Source organism: Erpetoichthys calabaricus, chromosome 3 (genome assembly GCF_900747795.2).
Source record: "Erpetoichthys calabaricus chromosome 3, fErpCal1.3, whole genome shotgun sequence".
NCBI lineage: Eukaryota > Metazoa > Chordata > Cladistia > Polypteriformes > Polypteridae > Erpetoichthys > Erpetoichthys calabaricus.
Window position 1 is genome coordinate 78,560,238 of NC_041396.2, and position 26,126 is coordinate 78,586,363.

A 26,126-nucleotide genomic window follows, 5' to 3' on the forward strand; every position below is an offset into this window, starting at 1 on the left:
CACAGACCTGTTCCTTCAAACATCAGTAGATTTGCTCACTTCTGGTTTATTGCAGGCGCCCGCAGGGCAACTGATGTAGCTGTGAACGTTTCATTCACCGAACGTCCAGCCAGAACTCGCAGTTTTTGGCAGCGTATTGGAGGTCCAAGTGGCCCATTGTCACCATTTCGGGTTCTTTGATAACACACTGATCACTTACCACGTTGTAAACCAGTCCCAGAGGCCGCATCCGACAGACGTTCACGAGACGACATCTCAATTCACAGTCAGGTGCCTAAAGTTCACATCCCTCTATCTGAAGAAACCGCTAGCCGCGGCGCTAGTTGAGGAGGACCCCCTCAGATCTTACAGATATCCTAACCATCATTGTCAGCACACTTCAGTGTACTCTTTTGGTCAAGACCAGAATCACTTGATTTGGAAAGTGGCGTAAGAAGTTCCCAAAAATGGGTCGCTACAGTGGAAAGACATGTCGGCTCATCTTTATGATGTTCTTCTTGGGTTCATTCTTTCTGGCCGAGCTGGTGTCGGGATACCTAGGAAATTCAATCGCCTTGATGTCGGACTCCTTCAACATGCTGTCGGACTTAATTTCTGTGACAGTTGGCATGTCAGCTCTGCGTCTTGGTCGCCGGGAGCGGACCGGCCGGTTCACCTATGGACTTCCCCGGGCCGAGGTCGTGGGCGCGCTGTGTAACGCCGTTTTCCTCACGGCGCTCTGCTTCACCATATTCGTGCAGGCTATCATGCGGTTGGTGGAGCCGGAGAAGATCGAAAACGCGGAGCTCGTGCTGATTGTGGGGGCCCTGGGGCTTGGCATCAATCTCTTTGGACTCGTTCTTTTTCAGGATTTTTGCTTCTGCAAGAGTCAGATGGAAGACGTTGAGGAGGAACCCACGGGAAGCGACAAGGATTGCGAAGCAGGTGAGGGCAGTGGAATTCATGGATGAGTTTGGTTAGAAAATGCATGAATGAATGAATGGAGGAATGAAAGCATACATAGTTCATAATGCCTTTAGTATAGATAATTAAAATATTACTGCAGAATATTCAAAAACGAGGTGATGCTTAACAGAGTCAGTTTTCATATGACTACTCCAAAATGTCAAAATTGTATTTAATAAATTATCCTTTGAATTAGCGCGTCTTAGTTCTGTAATCACTTATTGTATATGATCCTAAACCACACAAAGTCAAAAACTTAAAACAGAAACCGATAAAAGCACAATAATGTGAAAAACAGAGAAAAAATAAACCCAAGGCAGAAGGAACACACCCTGTAAAATGTGCACATGAAACGGCACTTTCCAAAAATTTGGTACGCACACAGAGAAGGAGTAAAAAGAAAAAGACCATATCAAATTATGCAGAAGTTAAAACAGACAAAACATTAACACATCAAAAACGTCCATACAGATTTAAATGCAAAAGATCAAAAACAAAGGAATAAGGGTAAATGAATAGGATTGTGCAAAGGCAAGAACACAAGTCAAATAAAAATAATAAACCCATTTACAAAAAAGCTGTACCCAGGAATGCATCGTTTTTGTTTGTTTGTTTGCAATTTTTAAATTGCTTATATTTTTTTTCATTTTTGGAGTTTTGATTTCTGATTTGGTTTTTCATTCGTGCATTTTGTAACTTGTTGTATAGTTCAAGATCACAGGGAGCCCATGCCAATCCCAGCAGCGTTGGGCCCAAGGTGAGGTGCTTTTCTGGATGAGGCATCAGAACACTGCAGGTTACGAGGGTAGCCTGGAGCTCCAGAGGGAGAATGTGCAGACCACACTCAGGCGGTACTCTGGAACTGGGATTTGAGCCCAGGAGTCAGGATCTTGTAAGACAAGAGTACTCACCACCATGCCACCCCAATTTATTTATGTATTTTTTAAAATAATTTTTCATTTATGCTTTTTCTGTGACTAGGTGATGGATTTCATTGTCAGAATAGAAAATATTTATGAAACGGAAAAGAAAAAATATTAGTACAATTTCACTTTACTCAACATTTACTAATCAATATCCCCTTCCCCTTTCCCTCAGCTGAGGTGACACCATAGTGTTTTCTAAAGTGCTATTAACTATTGAATTTCCAAAAATGTAGCTGGCTTTAAAAGATAAGGAGCTTCATGAAAACTGTACAAAAGCTTACAAAATATATAAGGTATTTTTTCACAATCTTATAGAAATATATTGACTAAATCATGAGTATACATTAGAGCATTAATTATAAGCATACAGTATATTATGGATCTTATGCCACATAAATTCCTCAAAATGTAAGCTGATTGCTAATTAAAGTTGAATTTCTATGACAAATGGCGCTATAGATGGCGCTATAGATCTGACAGTTAATGTGACTGCACATCTGTGCTTGTTGGTCTTGTTTGCTAGTTTTGTCATTGTTACTTTTTTGTGAATGGTCCCAAAATTTAAAAACAAGAAATTTAAAATTAAAAACAACAAAACCTTCATATCTGTGAAAGTATCAGTTACTTACACAATATTTGTTGTTAACTACAGTATTATGCATTTCCAATGTACTATTTGAAAGAGATGAGATTGGTTTGGAAATTCATATACTTCAACTTTGAGGTTTTGTCACTGGGAAAAGACGATTTAGTTGTGAATTAATGAATATTTGGCCACTGAATAGAGGAAATTATCAAGCAATTTTTAACAATCACCAGATTTTTCTATAGATACTTAAAATGTTCAGTTGATTCAATAGTTAAAGACTGTGACATTTCCTTCACTGTGTTTTTCTTTTCTACGTTCTATTTTGGAATATTATTAAGGAATCATCAAAGTAGTGAGTTTTAGTTTCTAATGTTTTTAATGCAGAACCTATGGAGAGAATTGGCTGTTAAGCAGCATTATCCATTCAGTGTTTTCTTCTAATAAAATGCTCTTAGGTTATTTTAACAATCAAAATGTAATCAGTAATGTAACAACCTCATGAGCATTAGAAAAATTAGAAAAATCCATGAGAGAAATAAAGTTGGATAAAGCTTACTTGCTATAATAATAACACTGCAGGAAAATAACAAAAGTTTATGAACTGCAATTAAAAGAAAAGATTGAAAGGGAATAATTTAGGACAGGGTTTTCAACCTGGGGGCCCACTGTGGCTGCAGGTTTTTGTTCCAACCTGATTCCTAATCAGTGACAGTACCTGATAACACGGATCTCATTTAGTTAGCTGGTATTTTTTTCCTCTTATTCTGCATTCAGAAAAGCATAGCAGCATGTTTTTTACATTTATGACATTTAGAAATATTTCTGTTTTTGTTTTTTAGATGATTAACTCTGCTTTGTTGATTTCATTATATTTTCCCCTTTCTCTGTGCAGTTTCCTCCCTTCATTGTATCTTAATAATGACAATTAAAAACGAGCAGCAATGCTGAATCGTGAAAGGCTGCAACTACTTCAGCGTCAGACCCACTAATTAGTAAATAATGGATTAATTAAACAATTAGAACACCTGGAAAAGTAGAATGAAAATTAAGGTGAAAATATTGGTAAAAAGAAAAAAAAACATTATTCTTATATAACTGCTTAATACATTTGAATAATTCAATTTTCCCAAACTTGTATTCTAATTTCTATATTGTTCTCAAAACACAGAACTTGGGAAATAACAGTTTACTTAATTAGCCCAGGATTCCAATTAAAGACAGAAGCTGGTTGGAAAAAAAACCTGCAGCCACAGGGGGTCCCCAGGACCGAGTTTGAGAACCCCTGGTTTAGGACATCAGTTTTCCAACCCCTTAAGCCCCCAGTTCTCTCTTAGAAGTTTGGAATCTTAAATTTGGTCTTAAGATCTTTGTTACTAATAGACACTGAAGAGATAAAATGTTTTCTGTGTTTATGTTTCATATTAATATATATATTACATTTATAAAGTATATACAGACAAGGTCTCTCCAAATCCTCTTGATATCAATTACAATATAGTAATTGAAATTAAAATTAAATTTTTTACACATTTTTGTTTATTTCACCTTATAGACTACAGCATTGTTTTTTTTTTCAAACATGTCTGTTTTAGTGCCTACACAGCCAAACTTCTGACTAAATCAACAAAAGTATCAACAACTCTTATTTGTCCCAGTCTTAATTTTAGCTTATTCTGACTTTGTAAAGTCCTACTGCACTCAAAAAAGGTTTGAATTTATTTAATTTTGTTGTGATGCCTATAGTGCATATAAACTAATTAAGAAATTCTATACCAAATGCAGTATGTTTATCTAAATGCTTCTTAATCAAACTAAACTGATTTAAAGAAGATGTAAAAAACCTTATGTAAAATAATACGGTTTAATTATTACAATTAGTTAAAGCAGAATGCAGAGTGGTAGATGTTAACAGCATTAAACCAACTTACTTTGATCCTTTTATTTAATTATAAATATTATTCATTTTGATTTGAACCAAATTAAGTAAAGTAAATCTGAATATCTAATAAGTATCCAAAACCAAAATATAAGAAATGGTGATCCATATTAGACAGGCTTCATTTTCTACAAAATGATGGAACTGTCAACATTTGAACTGGGGATGAAACTGATAAAGGAGTTAACTACCTGGCAGCTCATGCAGAAGTAAACCGTGCTCTTATGATGCAGGAGGTGTAATAGATCTGCCATTACTGAAGACAGACTGGGCAAATACTACTTCCATAGAAAACAAAACTCGCAGAATTCAGTAACAGTAACTTTACATGCAATCTTTAACTGTCGGTCTCACAGTTAGGCCTTTTTTTCTCAAGACAATTGCTGAAATCCTGCACACTATTTTATGACTAAAATATTAACACTGTGATTCAACATAAGCAACATCTTGCAATGGATAACCTTATTTAATTTATATTAGAAATGGATGTCTACAGCCTAAAACATTTAATTTTGTGTTAATGCTAAATTAACAGTGGCAATAAATCTCAAAATTCTTTTTTTTTGATTGAGTAAGGAAATCAGAGGCTGTAGCCGCTATAGGGCTTTATCTATAGGCTATCTAGCATATGTTTCTACCATGAATCATATTATTCTTATCATTTAGTTCTGTTTCCTTATATCGTGCTCATGTTTTTACTGCATTATTTAATACATTATTATACAAATATTAGTATATATAAAATTCTGGACAGTCACCACCCCTCGCACCTCCCCAGTTTTAACTTATTTAAAACAAAACACACATAAAACACGCCAGCTGTAATATGGTTGGTTCTCCTTAAATACTAAAGATGTTTTTAGGTACATCATTTTGAAAAGTGAAAAACTAAAAATCACTATATTAAACTATGAAATCCTTAATAGGATTTTATATGCTGTAGATTATGCCTGATTAAAGCAGTTTCAAATCAATAAAAGATTTGTTTTTCCATGTCTGCCTGGTTCTTTCTTCAAGTACTTTGGTTTCCCTCTGCATTCCAAGTCCCTTGTGTTGGAGTCATTGGTGATCCTACATTTAGACCCCATGTATGATACCTATAGACCTGTATAAATGAGTGTAGCCATTTACATGAATGTGCCCAGTGACAGAGCAGCACCTCATCCAGGGCACCTGCTGGCACTACCCAAGCTAAATACGGAGTTTACAATGTTTTCTTCTTAAATAGTTTATTTCAAGGCATTTTTATCAATTGAATTACAGTATATATGACATTACAATACTGTGTTAAGTCAAATAAGCATTAATGAATGTTAGGATCCATTTTCTGTAATAATGCTTGCTTGCTGTTATAAAGAGTACAGTAACTTTGTAGTTCTGTATTTTTTAATTTGTTCCATCCAGGTTTATAAACTCATCTATACAATTAATTTGTTTTAAAGATAGTGTAGGTGTAGCCAGGTGACACTGAGCTTGCAATAAAATGACAAAGGGTTTCTAAAAGAACATCTTTATAGGTGATTACTGTAAAAACAAAAAAATCACAATTAGTTTTCAGAAGAAAGTAGAAATAATAACTTAACAATAATACATTCATACATAAATACATTTCTTTGAAACTACCTGCACATTTTCCAAAAGCAAAAACTTTGATTCAAACATCATAAATGTTTATTTAGGGGAAAATAGCTAAAAGTATATATGCATGAGTAATAATTAAACACCTTATCAAAAATGGGAGGAAGGAAAGCATAAAACTCATGAAAGACAAATAGTAAATGTAAACTGAAAATACAACATATGTACTTTTAAAAAAAAATGAGAGCAAAAGTGTTTTTAGTTATCTTCAGGGATGGTATTATTGGCTTGGTTGTTTTTGGTGATATGGTCATATTTTGTTTATATTTTTCTCCTTGATTATAGACTTTTTGTGCAAAGCACAAGCCTGCATTTAAAAATTTCATTCTTTTCCCTTAGCTTGCCAGATGGATAATGGACAGGTTTGTGTTAAAAAATGTGTTTCAAACTTTAAATACAGTCCTGCAGTGGACTGGCATTTTGTTCAGGGCTGGCTCTTGTTGCTCTTGGCTTCCTGCAACCGTGTAATGGAAAAGAGAGTTCAGGAAGTGAATGGCTAGATGGATAATATCCATCCATCCATTATCCAACCCACTGAATCCGAACACAGGGTCACGGGGGTCTGCTGGAGCCAATCCCGGCCAACACAGGACGCAAGGCAGGAAACCAATCCCGGGCAGGGCGCCAACCCACCGCAGGACACACACACCCAGACACCAAGCACACACTAAGACCAATTTAGAATTGCCAATCGACCTAACCTGCATGCCTTTGGAATGTGGGAGGAAACCGGAGCACCCGGAGGAAACCCACGCATCTATCCATTTAGATGGGTAATATACAGTATATATATATTAATGCTCATTAAATTTTACATCCAGTAACACCTCTCACTATTCACCTGATGCTCAGGGACTGGGTCTGAGTACCTGTGACTCTATCATGGAAAAATGGGTCAGACAGAATGTATATTCTATTTTGTTTGTCTCATATCTGCATGGAGTGAACTATTTAACAAAAGCTCTTTTAAGTACTGCCATGCAGCTTGTTTCTATGCATGAGCTGATTTTTAAGCATTTAAGGAGCAAGCAAGAAAAATAAGCCCAGTCCGGTCTTATTTGTTAGAATATTATATTTCCATCCATCCATTTTCCAACCCGCCGAATCCGAACACAGGGTCACGGGGGTCTGCTGGAGCCAATCCCAGCCAACACAGGGCACAAGGCAGGGAACCAATCCTGGGCAGGGTGCCAACCCACCGCAGAGAATATTATATTTGATGCTGTTATATATAAAAGGTACTTTGCTGATGTATATCTTATAAAACAATAACATCTTTTGTGTTAATCAGTCATTTCAAAGGAGAATAACAGTGTTCCAGTTCAGGCAGAGAAGAAAGAGGACAGTCCAACAGCAGCATTAAACATACGAGGTAAGGAGTCTTATGTTTAAGACAGCTGTTTGTACATCTGTGTCCCTGTTGGATTTTGGACTGTAGCTTTCTATTAATTATTGTGTCTGCTTTTTTGTTCCCAGGCGTTGTGCTTCACTTGATGGGGGATGCACTTGGTTCACTTGTAGTGGTGGTGACTGCAGTAATCTTCTTTGTGTTGCCGTTGGGTCCTGAAGATAGTTGTAATTGGGAGTGCTACATTGATCCAAGCCTCACAATTGCCATGGTTATCATCATTTTGTCAAGTGTCTTCCCTCTCATTAGAGAGGCTGTCTCCATTCTACTTCACATGGTACCCGAGGGCCTTCATGTGGATGAGATCAGTGAGTAGTTACGAGTATCGTTTTGTATTTGAAAGCTCCCAAGAATTATCATGTGCTTGATAGATCTCTGCCAGTAAATAACATTAAACATTTGTGTTTGTGTGTGTGTGTGTGTGTGTGTGTTTGTGTGTGTGTGTGTGTGTGTGTATTCTTCCTTAAGAGCAGTCCATTATTTGATAAGAACAGGCTTGATATCGAAATTTCCTCACCTACAATATTTTCTTTAAAATAATGACCCATTTTTCAACAGTGGCAGTGATTCTCTTTGTCAAAAGCATTTTTCATTCAGCTTTTATTAAGTAGGCTACATCACCATATTCACTTTCTGCTCCTTTCTTCAGAACGCCCATATGTTCCTCTTTCCCATAACCTGATTAAATGTTTGAGAAAAATCCAGTGCAATCAGAGCAGCTGATTTTGTCAGCACATATAATGGTTCTGCATTGATTGGTCCAGTCCCACCCTCCAGAAATGACCCTCTATCTGCCACAGCCAGGTTTTACATGGGCGACCCCTTGGCCTAGTCCAGTCACTCTGGTCCCCAACAATGAGGATCTTACGAGCTGGATCACCCTCAGAGAAACGCGCCACATGGCCGTAGTGCCATAACTGACGCTCCCTCACAATGCAGGTAATGTGCCTCATTTGTGACTCCATGAGCAACCGCTCATTCGACACAAAGTCAAACCAACGGTACCCAAGGATTCTCCAAAGAGACACAGTACCAAAGGAGTCCAGTCTTCGTCTCAGGTCATTGGATAGCGTCCATGTCTCACAACCATATAGCAAGACAGGAAGCACCAGGACTCTAAAGATTTGGACCTTCATCCTTTTGCATAGATATTGGGAGCACCACACACCCCTTTCCAGCGACCTCATGACCCCCCATGCTCTCCCAATTCGTCCACTGACTTCATTGGAAGAGTCACCAGAGACAAGAATTGTTCCAACACTGCTTTTATATAGGCGGAGAGTTTGTAAGTAAAACAAAAGTTGGAACACACATCGTGGGAATTGTTTGCATCAACTTTCAAGGCTTGATTAACTTACATTGCTACCGAGAAGTTGTATGTTCTTAACTTATAAACTATTTCATGGAAAAAGCCCTTTTTTAACTCTGAAAATTACACAATTTTTCATTTAAGGGTAACCCAAAGTTTTTTTGTTTTTTTACCCTGTGGCATTTTACCACTTACCTTTGCATCATTTTGGTTTATTCACTGGACTTAAACTGTTTAAATTAAAAAAAAAAAAAACAACTTTCCACCCAGTAGAAAGTGTCTAGAGAAAATATGTTAAATCTTATGTTAAATCAAATGCTCAATGGTAGAAGAAATGTTTGGAGATTTGATTCCTGTCTCTGTTTGTTAAATAATGTTTGGTTTTTGCTTCAGGTGCAGCCCTCAGAAAGGTTCCTGGAGTGCAAGGAATGCATGAGCTGCATATCTGGAAACTGGCAGCTGGACGCAATGTTGCCACTTTGCATGTAAAATGTGCAGACGCAGTTGCATTTGAGGCCTTGAACCACCAAATACGAGAGATTTTTCATAACATTGGGGTTCATTCAACAACCATTCAGCCTGAACTGACTTACCAAGAAAAGCCACTTGGGAGGGCCCTTTCCTGTACCGCTTCCTGCCTTTCCCGTGGTTGTGAGCAACAGATGTGCTGTAGTATATTCAATGAACATGATGAGAAGGATCACACGGGGCTAGGAAGCTGTTCCTCACACAACAGGCCACCTAGATTCAGCATACTATACCCAGATAGCAAAGGTGTCATCAACAGTACCTTCATCTAGGGGGCAGGGAGATAGTGAAAATCAAAGATTGTTTGTCAACACCCCACTTTTTACCATTAATTTCTATGTTCTTTTTATACATTTATTGACATTTCATAATAAGGCGGAATGGAATGTTCCACAAAGGAAAGGAGAGTAGGGGAAGGTCATTGAAAAATGACACAATTATCAATTTTGCAAAACAAAATAAATTAAAATGCAGTGGGTAAAACCAGAAGACATCTTGATGAGGAGATGCTCTGTCCTACACTATCATCACCTTGTTTATCCCCAGTCGCCATTGTCTGTACTCTGGACAGAAAGAAACAAACCACATGAAACACAAAGACACTTGCTGATTTCTCTTCAATGCAGTTTTGTCAAAAGAGGATTTGAGAAAATGTCTTGCCTAGATAGATTTTCATTTCTTAAAAAAATAATAGTTGAAATGGTGTGTTAGAATAATTTATGGTCCTCTTGATTTAGTCAGCTTTGCTGATAGGTGCTCTATAAATCAATGGAAATTGTCATTACTAAGAGCAATCCATACAGATAACTAATTAAATCTTTAAGGTCCACTTGTTTTGTTCATGGTGCTAAGGGAATCATTGCAGACACATTCATTTTAATGCTCATGATAAATGTACACTCTAATTGGTTATTATTCTTATTTCAGCAGGTGCTTTAACCTAAGGTGACTAAGAAGGGTATTGTAAATATGTAGCTGGTTGCCCAGGGGTCAGAGGAAGCAGCAGATTGGCTTTGTAAGAGACAACTGAAGGTTCTACTTGTATTTAGAGAGTTGTTGTGGGTTCATTTAGTGTTTTTCATGATTCTGTGAACATGAGGTCTTTGTTATACAGTATTGATATTTACTGGGATTAACAGTGTCTTTTAGTTCAGATGATGTTGGCCAAGGATGAGAGAAGGTTATTTATTGGAGTCGTACAAGCTATTTATTGGAGTTGTATTGGAGTTGAACGAGACAGTTTTGATGTTGAGAGGGTTTTTGTTTGGTACTTGCTGTTGTTGTGGAGGTGACTGGGACAATTCTAAGAAATGGAAAATTTTGTTAATGCAGAGGAATATTTTGCAGTTAAATTTTTTTTCTAATTGTCAATGAAAACAAATATTTACAATTTAAGACTAAATGATTATATTTCCCATTACTTGTAGAATTGATATGTGCATTGTTTTTGTGCATATGTTTCATATGAAAAATGATAGACTGTGGTGTAAAACTAAATGGGGAATGTTCATTGTTGCACAGGGGAGCCATTGCTGATAGATATCAGGCTGCACATTGTGAGCTCCAATGTATAATCACCATTACATGAGTCAATTTCTATTTAGTAACAAGAGACAGTGTACCGTTTCTGACAATTATAAATGAGTCTTTTCAGGCTCAGAGATTTAATAGCTACTACTCTTTTCCCTAGAGTTGTTAGAAACTAGTGTTATTTGGTGAAATTCATCAAATCATTTTTCTCAATGAATTTGTTGAGTTCACCAGTGACCTTATTCACTAAATTTTTCACAGAAAATTTGCCATGTGGCCAGCTTAGATAAATCTGTTTTTCCCAGGACCCCAGGTTGCTTTGCGAGTCTAGCATTTCACCACAGAGCTGTAGCAGCCATGTTGGATGAGGACATCGCTGCCCAATTGGTATTCCAGCCAGATTTGCAGCCCTCATGCATTAAAAAAGAATAAAAAAAACTTGCTGTATTTTCATTTGAGGGGTACATTAGCTGACCATAATGAGAATATTATGAAAATACTTAGTTTTTCAGCTTACGACTCATTGTACATTGTGAATTCAATGCTGGATTAAGCAGTGCTTATCTGTACTGCCTCACAGCTCAGGTCACATTTTTTGCCACAAAGGCATAGTTGACAACACTTCTCTATCCCCTGAGACATTTAAAAGACCATTGTACCATTATAATCTACTGAGAACTATTTCAGGTTCTTCTTCCCTATTGACTTCATTGCAGTTTACTGAATTTACTGGACATTTCTCTGAATTGAAGGTGAAGTGAATTCAGTGGGTTTCGCTCATCACTAGTGGAAACGATTGTGGTTCCTAAATAGTTTATATTACATCATTACACAACACTTGCTCATATGGAGTCAGTTTGAAGATACCAATCAACATAACAGGCATTGCTTTGAGGTGTTTGAAAACCAATGCAAACTAGTGGAAAATGTGCAGTGTCCGCACAATGTAAAAGTCAGCATTCAAACCAAGGATTCTGCGAGGCAGCAGATATAAAACACTGCAACTGCAAAAATAATGAGTCATTTAATGTTTGGGTGAAGTAAACAGTAGATGATTTAAAATTAATTTTCAAGGCAGCACAGCTGTTCATAGAAATATGTAAATGGTCTGTTTAATTAATTCATATTTAAGGAAGAGCCATCATCAAAAAGTTATTTTCTTGATAAAATGTAAATGTGACAGGAACTTCATAAAAGCAACTGAAGGAAAGATGTCGATGGTGTGTTATAGTTACTAAAAATGTTTTTCGCCCAGCAGAAATGTAGTCATTAGACACCAGTTAGTACTCACGTATCAGTGATGGTAACCTGACTGGTGGTCTGAATGTCACTGAGCTTCTTGTATTGGTGTTCAAAGTGTCGATATTGGCAGGTAGCTGATTCTACACAACACCTTGTTTGGTTTGTCAGGAGCCAGGCTGGGGTGTCAGTCAGTGCTCAAAATGTCAATAGAGGTGCCTTGCCTGTTCAGGAGCCAATGAGTTTTTTTGGTGCTTGGTATATGGGGATGTTATAACGGGTGCTGTAAATATGCTGTAAATATGGCAATGCCTGTTGGTGCTCAAAGCATCATTGGAGACACTGGTGCTCTCCTGGTAATTGAGGTGTTAATTACTAGTAGCTTACATCTTTGACTCTAATGAGGATCATTATGATTGTTTCTATTGATTTCTGTCTACACTTAAATAAATATATTTACAGAAAAATGTAAAATATTGCAATATTTTTATAAAAATAAACATTTTATTCATATAATCAATCTTGTTTTTATTTCATGTTTATGTAATTGCATTGAGTTATGGTCCTTACTTTAATTACCCGTGTAGAAGGAATCTCAGGTTTCAGTTCAGAAAGCTGCAATACTACTATGCTGCTGTTTACTTCTGTGTGAGCTAACTGTATAGAGGAAGAAAGTCCGTTAGTGACTCGGCACTGAATTCAACTTCTTGCAATGAGGCCCCTTTCGTTCTGAATTCAGCAATTTGCCCAGAGAACTTCTCTTTGCTTAGAACTTTAGTAACTGGAGTTCGGGGGGGCTTTTGAGAAATGTACACACTTGCTTTAAAGTGCTCTTTGATATAAGTTCAAGATATTTCTGAGTCCATTGTTCAAAATGACACTGAGATGACCAAGGTGCAATGTAGGCGTACACGAAGGCAGAGTGAGATGCTATCTCTCCTGCATTTTACACAACCTACAAGTATAATGCCAATGACTTTATGATTTTATTACTTTACATCTTAAATATGTCAACATCTGTAATTAGATGGCCGTAAAGAGCAACTGAAGCACTGGCAACACTTTGTTTTCTCAGTATGAAAGCTGTAGTGTATGCATAATGATGACGTCAAAAATGGCCTCTGCTTTTATAGTTATGAAGTACTCAGACCTGAAATGCACCTTCTGGACTTTTTAGCCTGACTCACTACAGGTTTCCAAGAAAACTACAAACATTCAAAATCTCCCTGTTGATGGGATTTTGTACCCTCAGAATTGAACTTGTTTTTTCTTCTTGCTTTCCTGATTTTTTTTAGAGCTCTGTGAGTTTCTTTAACACTGAAATAAGGTGGTGACAACAAAAGACAGTGAAATAGCAGATATAGACTTGTCAAAAGTATACAGTTAATGGAGGTATGAAAGAAGAGTTTGCATTTGATTACATATTCTATGAATTTATTTCCTTTGAAGCATATTGTTTACTTCTGGAAGAGAACATCCAGACTTTAAGAGTTCTGTTCACATTCCAAGATTTAAGCATAAATACAGAAAAACATTTGGGTCTGTTCTCTCCTAATAAGTATAAACGTGATGATGTTTTGTGCTTATGTTGCTTGTTTTTTATGTTACTTGTGTAAAAACTGTAGTAGGTTGGGATTATAAGTATGAGTATATTCAAAAAATGATAAACTGAACAGAAATTAATAAAATCTCGTTATAATTCCGGAAATGGTGGATTGTAAATTTTTAATACTGGGGGTCTATGATTGCCTCCCATTTGTATTTTTGAATCCATTTGTAAATGGGCTGGCAGCAACATCCTGCAAAAACAAAACAATATAACAATCCACCTCAACATTATCTGAACAGATAGGAAAGCTTAAAATAGTAAAATAAATAAATAAACATATGGCAATATAAAATGTGCATTAGTAAAACTATAGTAAACACTTGTATGCTTTAAGGTCCTATTTCACAAGTTCAGATGCTGTTATCTTGGGTTTGAAACTCAATGCTTTTTTCTACTTTACCAAACCACAACGTTTATGATCATATGGAAAATAAGTTCATCAGTGAGAAAAATTAAACCTTCAATGGCAGGGGCTTCAGTGAGTAGCAGCAAAGTACCAGCCGGAAGACAAACATGATGAGGGGAATGGTTAATAGGCCTGTACTATAAGTTCTATTGAGTCTCAGCTTTCACCTCCCCCAAGAAAACCACCTGGACAGTTTCTGTCTCCTGGAAGGCTGCTGCCTCACTCCAACTCAGAACCAGAATCTTGCAGGATTTCCGAAAACCAACAAACACTCAGTCTACACACTGATCAGCCACAAGATTAAAACCACTGACAGGAGAAGTGAATAACATCGGTTATCTCATTACAATGGTACCTGTCAATGGGTAATATAAGGCAGCAAATGAACAGTCAGTTCTTGAAGGTGATGTGTTGGAAGCTGGACAAATGGACAAGAGTAAGGATCTGAGTGACTTTGACAAGGGCCAAACTGTAATGGATAGACAAAATATTGTGGGCTGTTTCCCATTTGCAGTGGTTAGTACATTCAAAAAGTGGTCAAGAAAGGACAATCGGGAAACTAGCAACAGAGACATGGGCACCCAAAACTCATTGATGCATGGGTAGAGCAAAGGCTCTAGAAGTTAGTAGAACTATTGTAGCACAAATTGCTGAAAGATGTAATGCTGGCCATGAGAGAAAGGTGACAGAACACACAGTGCATCTCAGCTTGCTTTGTATGGGGCTACATAGCCACAAAACGGTCAGGGTGTCCAAGCTGACCTCTGCCCACTTCAGAAAAAGCCCACAATGGGCAAGTGAGCATCAGAACTGGACCATGCTGCAGTGGAAGAAGGTGGTTTGGTCTAATGAATCAAATTTTATTTTAGATTATGTGGATGGTCAGGTGCTTATGCATCTTTTAATTTTGGAAGAGATGGTGGCAGGATGCACTATGGGAAGAAGGTGAGCCAGAGGAGGCATTGTGATGCTCTAGGCAATTTTCTGCTGTGAAACCTTGGGTTCTGGCATTCATATTGACCTTACTATTTCACATATCACCTACCTAAATTGTTGTAGACCATGTACACCCAATCATGGCAACAGTACTCCCTGCTGGCTGTGACCTCTTTCAGTAGGATTATGCATCCTGCCACACTGCTAAATTTTACATGAAAAAGAGTTCAAGGTATTGACTTGGACTCCAAATCTCCCACATCTCAATCAGATTGAGCATCTATGGGATGTGCTGGAAAAGCAAGTAATTCATGGAGTCGCTATCTTGCAACATACATGACTTAAAGGATCTAATGCTAATTTCTTGGAACCAGATACCACAGGACACCTTCAGAGGTCTTGTGGAGTCCATGTCTTGACGGGTCAGAGCTGCTTTGGTGGCACAAGGGGGACCCACCACATGTTAGGTAGGTGGTTTTAATGTTGTGGCTGATTGGTGCATGAGATGCCAGAACACAAGTTGAGTCAAAAGGAAAATAAATGTCTTTCTGTGGTCGAAAGAGAACACCAAAAACATCATTAATAGAAATGAGGTGATGCACCAGAAACCCTATAATAGGACTAAACATTCCATATCAGTGTCAAAAATGTACTTAAATTCAGTAAAGAAGATGAATAGAAAAAAATGCTTTTGTGTTCTTTGTATGGGGGGATCCAAAAGAGTAGTCAGACAGGCAAGGTCTTTTACAATAGGGAAAAACTGGACAAACCAAAGGGCAATTAAAGTAATAGTCGAATAACCAACCATGTAGTCAAAAAAACAACCAAACAAGACTTTGAACGGAGCAAAAGGCAAAATAGATTGTGATTTAAAATGAGTCTAACCTTTGAAAAAAGAATAGATACTAAAAACCCACAAGTCAATCGTATATATGAAACTCTTACATAGTATGGCTGCTATGACATCACAAGCAACATCACCTGTAGAACATGTAGAGTTACAACAACAGGGATACAAGATGACACACTATATCTTTTAAGATAATGTCATCCTCATTTTAGCTTCCTGAAGCTGTGCAGGCAGAACACAATGTTTTGCAAACAGAGACCAGTATTACAGGCTGCAGAGGTCCACAAGGATAAATGGTTTGCCCCAGTTTAGGAACAGTATGTACTGTACATTTACAGAGAGTTGTCCAGAAGTGATTGATTACTCCAGGAGTGCACAAATAGAAATAGTGAAGTTAGGGACATGAAATAATTCAACAGTGGCCCCCACGTCTGACAGGTGGCAGCAAGGAGGCCCACTACGGTATGCAGAACCTTCTATTATGTATTGTGTTGACCAGGCTACTTGGGGGGTAGCCTAAATGTTTTTAGCGTGTTTAGGGTTAGGATTACAGAGTTCACTAGGAGGCATTCTAAGAGGAAAAAAATTGTTTATGGGGATCAACTAAGACCCAAAAGAAAATACATGCTCAGAAATGATTAGGAGTGATGTTGTTGTGTTTTTCTGTGTTTATACAAGCACAAAACAGGACATGCCTCCAAAAATCCACACAAAAGGCGGCACCTAAGCTTAATTCAGGTCTGTGTCCCTGGAAATGGTCTCACTCCAGGCAGTCTTACCCCGGGCTAAGGCTGTTAAAGCTAAAAAAAAAACAGAAAATGAGAAAAGGACAACCATGAAACCTCAAGTCCAATACAAAACTGAACAAAGAGTACAAAAAGCAAGACAAAAAAAGAATAGGGCAAAGATACATTTTGCCTAAAAGGCAAAACCTACAGTGAAGAAAAGTAAGGCACACAATCCAGAAACAGCATCTTTAACAAAGCAAAGCTGAAAAAGCCAGGAAATCCAAAGGTCAAAAAATGAAGCAAGAACACAAAAACCAAAAGCTAACTACAATGCCGAACCTAGAACAGCAGCTTTACCTTAAACACTTACTGCATGATTAGGTGGCCCTGCCTCACTAGGCTACACATACAGGAGAAAAGGTAGAAAAAAAAATAAAGTACATGTGTAAATAATATACAAAAATACAAATTAAGCAATACACATCACAATATCACAGAAAAGCATAATTTTACACAGACACAAAACAAAATCAAAAGCTGAAAGTATAACATAGTATACACAATTACATTTAAACAATAAGAAAAACATTAAATAAACAAAATTTAACTTTGGCTAAAGAAACATTTAAGTACAAAATTAGAATCATTGTTAGAAAAAATTGCCAAAGTTGAAAAAAAGGAACTATGACAAATGGCCCGTAGAAAAGTCCCGATTCTAACTTGATTTCTTGTCTATAATTCACACTGATGTTTGACATTTGTTGTCTTCGATCCTGCATGAAGCTGTGACCTAATATGTCACATGACCTCCGCTTTACGTAACCAACAATGAGCATAGCAACCTGTAAGTAACATTTGCAGCTGCAGCTATCCAAATAGCAATAACTATTGTGGCAGGCGGCCGGGGTCAATGCCTAGCCAGGATGCCCCTTCACACTATATTCAGGGGGAGCAGCCCTGGACAGTGCAATACCTTACCCTGGACGCTAGATGGCTGCCCCCCTGGGTTGGAGCGATGCCTCAGTTTCAGAGTTGGGTGCAGCCCTGTTGGGTCCCGCAGGCACTGCCAGGGGGTGCTGTGTTTAGGACACCTGAGCCCGTGTGGGCAGCATATCCATCACACCCGGACATGCAGCCAGAACTCAGTGATGAACACTTCCGAGTGAACTATAAAGGAGCCAGCGACCACCACTCAGCGGCCAGAGTCGGGTGGTAGAGGACAAGGTTGCCTGGGAGGAGTGGTGGTGCCAGAGAAAGAAGAAGAGTGCTTGGTGGTACTTGTATACTGTGCTTGGGACTGTGTTGTGGCTGGAGGGATTACGGGGAAGACGTGCCCTCCAACTGAAGAATCATAAATAGTTTATTCATTTTACACGTGCCTCCCGTGTCCAATCTGTGTCAGGTCGGGTGCTATACAGCATCCCATCTTACACTATCTAAAAAAAAGAAATGCAAAATGGTCCAGAATAATAACATTGTTAACCAAGTTTAAATAAATATGCACAGCTTCCAGAAATGAAAGAAATTAGATCACGGATGTGCAAAAGGTGGATTCGTCTGACCTAAACCATAGATTCCAACTTTCCAAATCCATTTTGGCTGTGCATTTCACAAATGCATTAAATATTAGCCTTCATAAGTGGGACGTTCATATAATCAAGCCTACTGCATTCTTTCCCTCTGAATTTCAAGCCGCATTGCAGTAACTTGCACCCTGGTGAGGCTGCCTCTTCACTTGCTTCATTTTGAATCACTTACTTTCTGCAGTAAGATTTGGGTCTATCTGAGTTGTGCTGATGAAAATGCAGTTTAGCTTCTTGACAGACTTAGCAACATTTTCATCCTTTTTGTCCTGCTCTTGTTCAACACATTCATTGCAAAGAAAACTCTCATTAGCTAAACATCACAACTTGACTAATTATGCCTCTCTCACAATGTGCAGTGTGGCAATCAGGAGATACCCAGGATTCAATGTAATTATGAAGTGATTCTTGAATCATCTTGATTTTGGACTTACATACAGGATCTTCTATTTCTTAAGTGTGATCACTTTTTAATGCAAAAGTATAATTCATCTTGAAAAATAATATGCTGAATTTAATTCCATTGTTCTTAATTTTTCACAATACAATAACAAATGAAAAGGCCAACTGGCAAATTCCCTCATATGTCAGCATATTTTACAGCCTTGTTTAGAGTTCACAAGAAAAGTAAACGTGTGCCTGTATGGTAACATCTTTTGATTAAATTACTAGGAATGTCAGCCTGTCCTCAATCACTACACATAACACAAATGGCCCGGTTACTTGTGCAGTTTACTACACCATTCTCAATGATTTTAAACACTTTGGCAGACATGATTGATTGAAAAAAGTGTGCCGTAAAAACAGGTACAAATAAGAGCCTGCTTTTCAAACTTCAGCCTCATTCTTACACCCGTCACTATCATAAGTTTTTTTTATCTGCAATGTATCTGGATATTACTTAGCCGGAATAATTACATCTACACATTCAAACGCCTCACCAGGGTCGGCATAATGACCAGACAGAGTGATCTCACTGATGGCCGATCTGCACACTGATGGGGGGATTGGGGGCTTTGATTGTCTGTCACTTTGATAGGCTCAGTACAGTGTGCTGCCACTTGTTTCTCATGTGATTTTTTTTTTAATGCAGTTGATTGCCATCTCATTGTGACAGAAAGGGAGAGCAGCGCTGTGCCTGAGTCAGATACTTGGCATGATCTGAAAGACCAGGACTGATGTGAGCTGTGTGTATGTGTGGATTTATTTAGACATTTTACTGTGTAAATGTCTACTTTGTGTGTTTAGCTATATTAAACATTTTACCACTATTTTTTTTCTAAAATAATCTACGTATATATTTAATTGTTGTTCATCGCTCCTGAAGTCCATTACTATGACGATGCACTGTATTATTTGTTTTATTTATCATTTTTATCTGAAATACTGTGAATATTTTACAATTCGTTCATAAGCTCATTGTCACACACATGCACATCGAGGGTTCTTCAATCTGTCAAGGCACTGAGGACAAAAGCGCTGCCACCTGGGGATGATAAGGGGGTGCTGTTGATCACAATTTCATCTTTCCAACCATAGCTCAGAAAGACTGGAGCCAGACCACACTTGCCCCTGGCCCAACCAATCTCTCAAGCCACGCACCTTCCAGAACCACAGAAAATGGGAGTTTTTAAGCTTTTCCTCCATGCCTATAGACTACAATATAGAGATCCAGTGCAGGCAAGATAATTTAAAAAATATACAGAAATGTTTAACTTTAGAATACAATTTAGATTAGAAAATGCATATATACCATAGGGCGGCATGGTGGTGCAGTGGTAGTGCTGCTGCCTCGCAGTAAGGAGACCTGGGTTGGCTTCCTGGGTCCTCCCTGCATGAAGTTTGCATGTTCTCCCCGTGTCTACGTAGGTTTCCTCTGGGTGATCTGTTTTCCTCCCACAGTCCAAAGACATGCAGGTTAGGTGAATTGGCGATCCTAAATTGTTCCTAGTGTGTGTGTGTGTGCGTGTGTGTGCATGTGTGTGTGTGTGTGTCACTGCAGTGGGCTGGCACCCTGCCCGAGGTTTGTTTCCTGCCTTGTGCCCTGTGCTAGCTGGGATTGGCTCCAGCAACCCCCATGACCCTGTGTTAGGATATAGTGGGTTGGATAATGACTGACTGACTAACTGACATATATGCCATGTTTCTGAAGAAATAACTTTGACGTGAAAAATACCAAACTTATCCTTTAACAATAATAAGCTTTCCAACCATCCAAGCATGCTAGGAGTGTTGAAAACACAGCAAGAAATTACAAAAACGGTGATGCCATCAGTCACAGTAAACCTCATTGCAGAGGCGTTACAGAGAGAGACTTGTACTTTAAAATGTTACACATTGTTGTAATTTTGAACTTGGTGTTGCACTGCAAAAAAATGAAATCTAAGCAAGTGAAAAGTATTTATATTATGACGTTAAATCTTATTTTCCTTATTGTAAGAATTATTGACTTATTAAAAAATGTGTATTTATGATTTTTTTGCTTAGTTTATGAAGTCTCATCAAGTAAATTTTGCTTACCCCATTAGCAGATTTATTTGCTAAGTAAAAACAAAACACTCCCATTTAAAGTTTTTTTGTCTAGTATTTGCATATGCATTTTTTGCGGTATGGATAGACCAAGTTTGGGGCTTTATTTTTTATTGTTATTTTTAGTGGTGTTTTCATGTTGTAATTATTTTTTAATGTCTTTTTGGTTTTGTTACCCCAGTTCCATTTTGGCCTTGCGTCAAGTGTTGTTAAGTAACTACTCTTGTGTTGCACACAAAAGCTCATGAGATGTTGTCATTATAGAGATTATTTAAGGGTGGCAGCATGGTTTTTCCTATGTCCAATTTTTTGGATGCAAAATGTAGAAAATCCTTTTAAATTCCTTGTTCTGACCTTCATTCCTTTCTTTTTCGTCTTAACTCTTCTCATTGTTTAATGTCCTGGTCCTTGCAACAAAAATGGTTCTATGAAGTTGACAATCAGCTGATAACACGCATAAGACATGTTAAAACATTTTCAAACAGATTTTCAAATAAGATTATCACCATTGCAGATTTTTCTTGTCATGTTCTTTATATATGATAGTTTGAAAGTTATTTACCTTTATTGTGCTTTCAGAGTGTGTTTCATATTAAATTCATGAAAAAAGAACCTACATGAGCATGTTATCTGAAACTAGCGAGATTTTATTATTTTACCATATGCAGTAAATTATTAATAACTTGATTGCGTTTCACTACTTAAGAATGCCCATGAAGGTTGAACTGTCTTCTGGCCTTGGAAATCTCAAATGTAATCTTTTTCCAGCATCCATGCTTGCTGAAGTTTTTGTTCTCCTCTCCTACTCATAGCATATGTTATCATATTTGACATTAAAGTTTATCAATTTAACTATTAGAAAGTTCCAAGAGATTTGATTTCAATTATAACCTAATTTTTACTCACTTGTTTTAGGGATTCTTCTTCTGTTTATTAACTTTAATTTTTCTTTCGCTCTTTGTAAAGCACTTTAAGCTGAACTTCCATTTGAAAATGTACTTTATAGATAAATTTGTTTTATTGTTGAAGTCAGGGTTGCCTTTAAACTTTAAGCAGTGAGATCTTCAGCCTTGTCCTACACATTGCTTCACACTCAGATTATACGACTAGTAATAATCTTATGTTTTTGAGTGTTAAGTACATACAAAGTGGTGTTCAGAATAACTCTATAGTTCTGATTTAGATAAATATACAGCAACACCTACTAAGAACTTAAATTCATTCTACACAATTAGGTGGCCTCGATCTGACTGGAGATCTTCATAATTTGTGTCCAAACAAAGAAAGAGTTGACCACAATGTTCAGTCTGTTTAATATTATGAAAACCTGAGCAGTTCACTCATACAGAAATATAACAAAGCAACTGCAAAAGATCAATTTTCACTGCCCAGTTTCTTTCAAGCAGACAAAGCAGTAAATTAAAAGTCTGTAAATGCAGTCACGATAGTCCAGGTTGTTTATAGTAAAAACTTGCAGCGGCATGTTTACTAGAATTGAATTTTCCAAACGAGCCATGCTGAGCCCTGTATTGCACTTATGAATCACACAATAAAATGTAATGACTCTGCTCAGACTTACCCTGACCTCCCTTGTCTCCTTGATCAAGGATATTGTAATGAAAGATAACGCACTTTTTAACCTGTAATCTGATATGACTCAGGACTGTGGTCTGCACCCCCTGCAAACAAAAAAGCGCTGTGCATAAGTTCAAGATCATGTTTTCAACTGAATTAACATTTGGTATTCTTTCTTAACTGACACTGAAGGGCCAATAGAAATCCACCCCCACCCCCACCAAGTATGGCTCTGTGTCAATGTCAGATGTCATATGCTTCGATCCTAACGTTGTCAGACCATACTAACGATGTTGATGCACAACCTTATTACTTGTGATCAGCTCATGATATTATAACTTTTAACATTATATTATTACTGTTATGGATCTGGGTTTATATTCTTTAGGCTCAAGGCTCTTAGACTGTCCACTCAAATTAAACTTATCACCCTGCCAGTTTCTCTTAGAGCTCTTTTTAAACCACCATTATTTACCAATGGGCATTAGATTGACTACAATCAGGGCGCTAGTGAAATCAGTACAAGGCTTTTGAACTGGACGGGGCAATCTTGTTAGTGGTCCCTATCAGATGTCTAGTGCCAAGTATCTAGCAAAAGAGCTTTTGTGACACTAGGGATGTGTTTTTAATTTTGGAACCCGTGCGGATCGGTGGGGTAGCTTTTCTAAATGAGGGTACTAAGGTAGAACTGTTAGCACTGGTAAATTGTGATGGGTAACTGACACTGTCATTTGCATCACATGCTGCACGTTCCTTCTCTTGCTCTCTCTGTCTTTCTCTCACTAACTGTTATCAGTATCTGTCGTACTGTTCTCAGTGTCACTTGTTTTGCCTTTGTCTTCATTGTTTGACCTTTCATTATTTTCATATTTTTCTGTTGTGTGTGCAGTTGCTTTATTCATCGGTCAGTTTGACTCTCTCCCCCTTGTCGCTTGGTGCACTTTCTCATTGCAGCTTTGGCAGAGCAAGTAATTTTAGTGATTTTATTGTTGTACCATCCATACACAGGATTTCAAAATATAGTAGCACAAAAAACATTCAATACAGGTAAAGAACTATACTATAAACAGATAAATAAATACATGGTAAGTGAATAGATAATAGAGGGAGTTATTGGTTGGCTTGAGGGTGTGAGAGGAATCAAAGTTGAGGTAAAGAGAGCTCTGTTCATAATAAAAATGAGCTGAAAACAACTTACTGTTTGATAAAAATGTAAAATGAACTGTTTTCCTGGGCAGCAATACACTGTGATTTTGATTACATGACTACTGCAGAGATTCTGTTCCCAGATTTGCCTTATTCAGCTTTTTTAACGGTGAGCTCAGCAGTTTGATGTCTATGCACATATTTGCCTGTTTTATTTGTTCTACAATGAAGGCCGTTGACAGCCATATATTAAGCCAACAGTGTATCAGTGGTATTGTTGAAGTAACCCTTTATGCATTAGTTGGCCAAGATGCAAAAAGTCACTCTTGATGTTTTATGCCTAGCTTTTTATATTTTTTATTTTAATTTACTTTTTGATCTTTTGTTGCACATATCAGTATATTCAGTGCTATGTATTAACTTTTCTGAATGCTTACAGGTACCAAGTGTTTGCTGTTGTAAATCAAAAATACTCTGAAGATTATCTGTGTAAGTATGTATTTGGACACCAAATATGTTCTGGTGTCAACCTTGCTTAAAAAGAAACTCACTTATTTCCATAAAGGAGGGATCTTACATTTTAATGCATGAGGTCCATTCACAGACAATCTGGAAGTGACAGAAAAAAGGTAGAAAATTAAGAGCTAGGAAAAAGCCCAGCATCAATGGACTGAGTACATTCAATAGAAGGTAAACTTAAACCTTTTAAAGAAATATAAGAGTTTGTTCTCTCATTATGCGACTGTCATAATCAATGTTACCTACATTAAAAGCAGTTAAGCTGCCTGCATTTCACTAACAAGAAGTGGAGAAAGCTCCAAGGTTGAATCCCATCTGGTGACTTTACTTTGATGCGAATGGTGGCCAAGGCTTTGCTCATCGTAAGAGAAAGTGAAATCAAATGGCCGAAGCTCATGTATAAGTGTGGTCTGTCTCTTTGCAAGACAAAATCATATGATGTCCAACCCATACAGGCCAAATGAATTTTCCTTTAGCTTATTTGGATACGTTGCTTATTTTTCATTCACAGGAAGAAAGCCACTATGACACAGGCTGTAGCTAATGTGTTAAAACACACATGATCTTTTAAGGTTATTAAAACCTCCCAAGAAGTTTCCTAACATATAAGAAGATCAAAATCTGTATGACATTGGGGTTTTTGGAGATTTGTGGAATTTATAGCTGTGTAGTGAACAATTCATCGATATTTCCTGTTAAAAGTTTTTTAATACACCATCTGGTAAATCTTTCTTGATGCAACAAACTATTCCCTAGTAGTGAGAGAATTCTTCCTATACACATTTAAATATTAAAAAATCCAATTTGAATTTAGAGAAAATGCATCCATCAATATTCACATCCATTTCAATTCAACTGAGTTCAATTCAGTTTATTTTTATATGGTGAAGTTGCAGAGCGCAGTGACAAGTTCTCAGGTAAAATGTAAATACAGCTGTCCCTTCAGATCATGAATTTGAGATCCACTGTTTCAGTTATTCATGAGTTGGCCTTCAGCAATTACAAGGAAGTGCTTTTGAAGGTTGCTGAAAGGTTGCAGAAACTTGTAAGCCAGATACTGAAAATGATTTTCATCATAAAAAGTAGAGTGCTGGCTCTGAGGCTAGGGATCTGCACTGGCAATCAGAAGGTTGCCGGATTGAATCCCGTAAAATGCCAAAAGGGACTCTGCTCTGTTGGGCCCTTGAGCAGGGCCCTTTGTTAAGGGATGTTAGCTAGTGGGCTGGCGCGGCACATGATGATGTCATCAGGCTGAGTCAGCATCCGCCTTGCTTTGGTGTGTATCATTACAGCAGTTTACAACATGACCAGCTTTGAACTGATTGCTCGACTACTGTCATTATTAACATGAGAAACATGGTGTCAGAAGTTTAACCACATGGCTCCGAAGACTAAAAACGCACTGCTTTTCTTTCGCATCCTAAGCACAGACAAGGGCCGCACCGCTGCGAATCAATTCAAGTTAGTACAGTAGTCGCGCTCATCCTGGACTTATCCGCAGATATGGCAACACACATTCCGCCTCCTACGGCAATTAAAATGAGTGGCAACCTGGGCACAAACTGGGATGTTTTCAGGTCAGAATTTGAAGATTATGCCATTGCTATCGAGCTTAATAGGAAGGACGCCGCAATTCAAGCGGCTACGTTGCGGAGTATCATGGGTGCCGAGTGCAGACATGTCTACAAGCACAACCTAAATCTTTCAGCAGCGGACTAGTCCAATGTAACAGCTATTCTAAATGCATTGGAGGGACACTTTAAACCTACAAAGAACGTGATTTATGAACGCTATGTATTTGGGAGTTGCAAACAGGAGGAAGGGGAGCCATTTGACAGTTTTCTTACACGGTTAAAAGAAAAATCCGCCACCTGTGAGTATGGAGCATTAAGAGACGAATTTGTTCACGATAAAATCGTGCTAGGTATAGCAAATGAAGCAACTCACAGACGGTTATTATGAGAGAGAGAGATCTCACCCTGGCCATGGCCGTGGAGACATGTCGATCAGCAGAGCTCACTGACATGAGACTTAGGTCGATGGAGTTGGATAAACCTTTCATGGATAGTGTTAATGCCACCTCAAAGCGAATTACTAGGAGGCCACTACCCATCACCGCAGCAAAGCAGGCAAGTCATTTTTTCAGGCTCAAATACAGATCGACCGACATGCAAATATTGTGGCAGTCCACATGGAA

The 26,126-nt window shown here is 37.8% G+C and overlaps 1 protein-coding gene across 1 annotated transcript; it reads left to right on the forward strand.

Annotated features, from left to right (window-relative positions):
- The first annotated feature begins 366 nt into the window (after nucleotides 1-366).
- LOC114649295 (zinc transporter 10-like) lies at nucleotides 367-9,551 on the forward strand. Its single transcript, XM_051924690.1, has 4 exons — nucleotides 367-924; nucleotides 7,326-7,406; nucleotides 7,511-7,750; nucleotides 9,145-9,551. The coding sequence occupies exons 1-4, from the start codon at nucleotides 447-449 to the stop codon at nucleotides 9,549-9,551; spliced, it is 1,206 nt and encodes a 401-aa protein (XP_051780650.1). The 5' UTR covers nucleotides 367-446.
- Nucleotides 9,552-26,126: the final 16,575 nt, after the last annotated feature.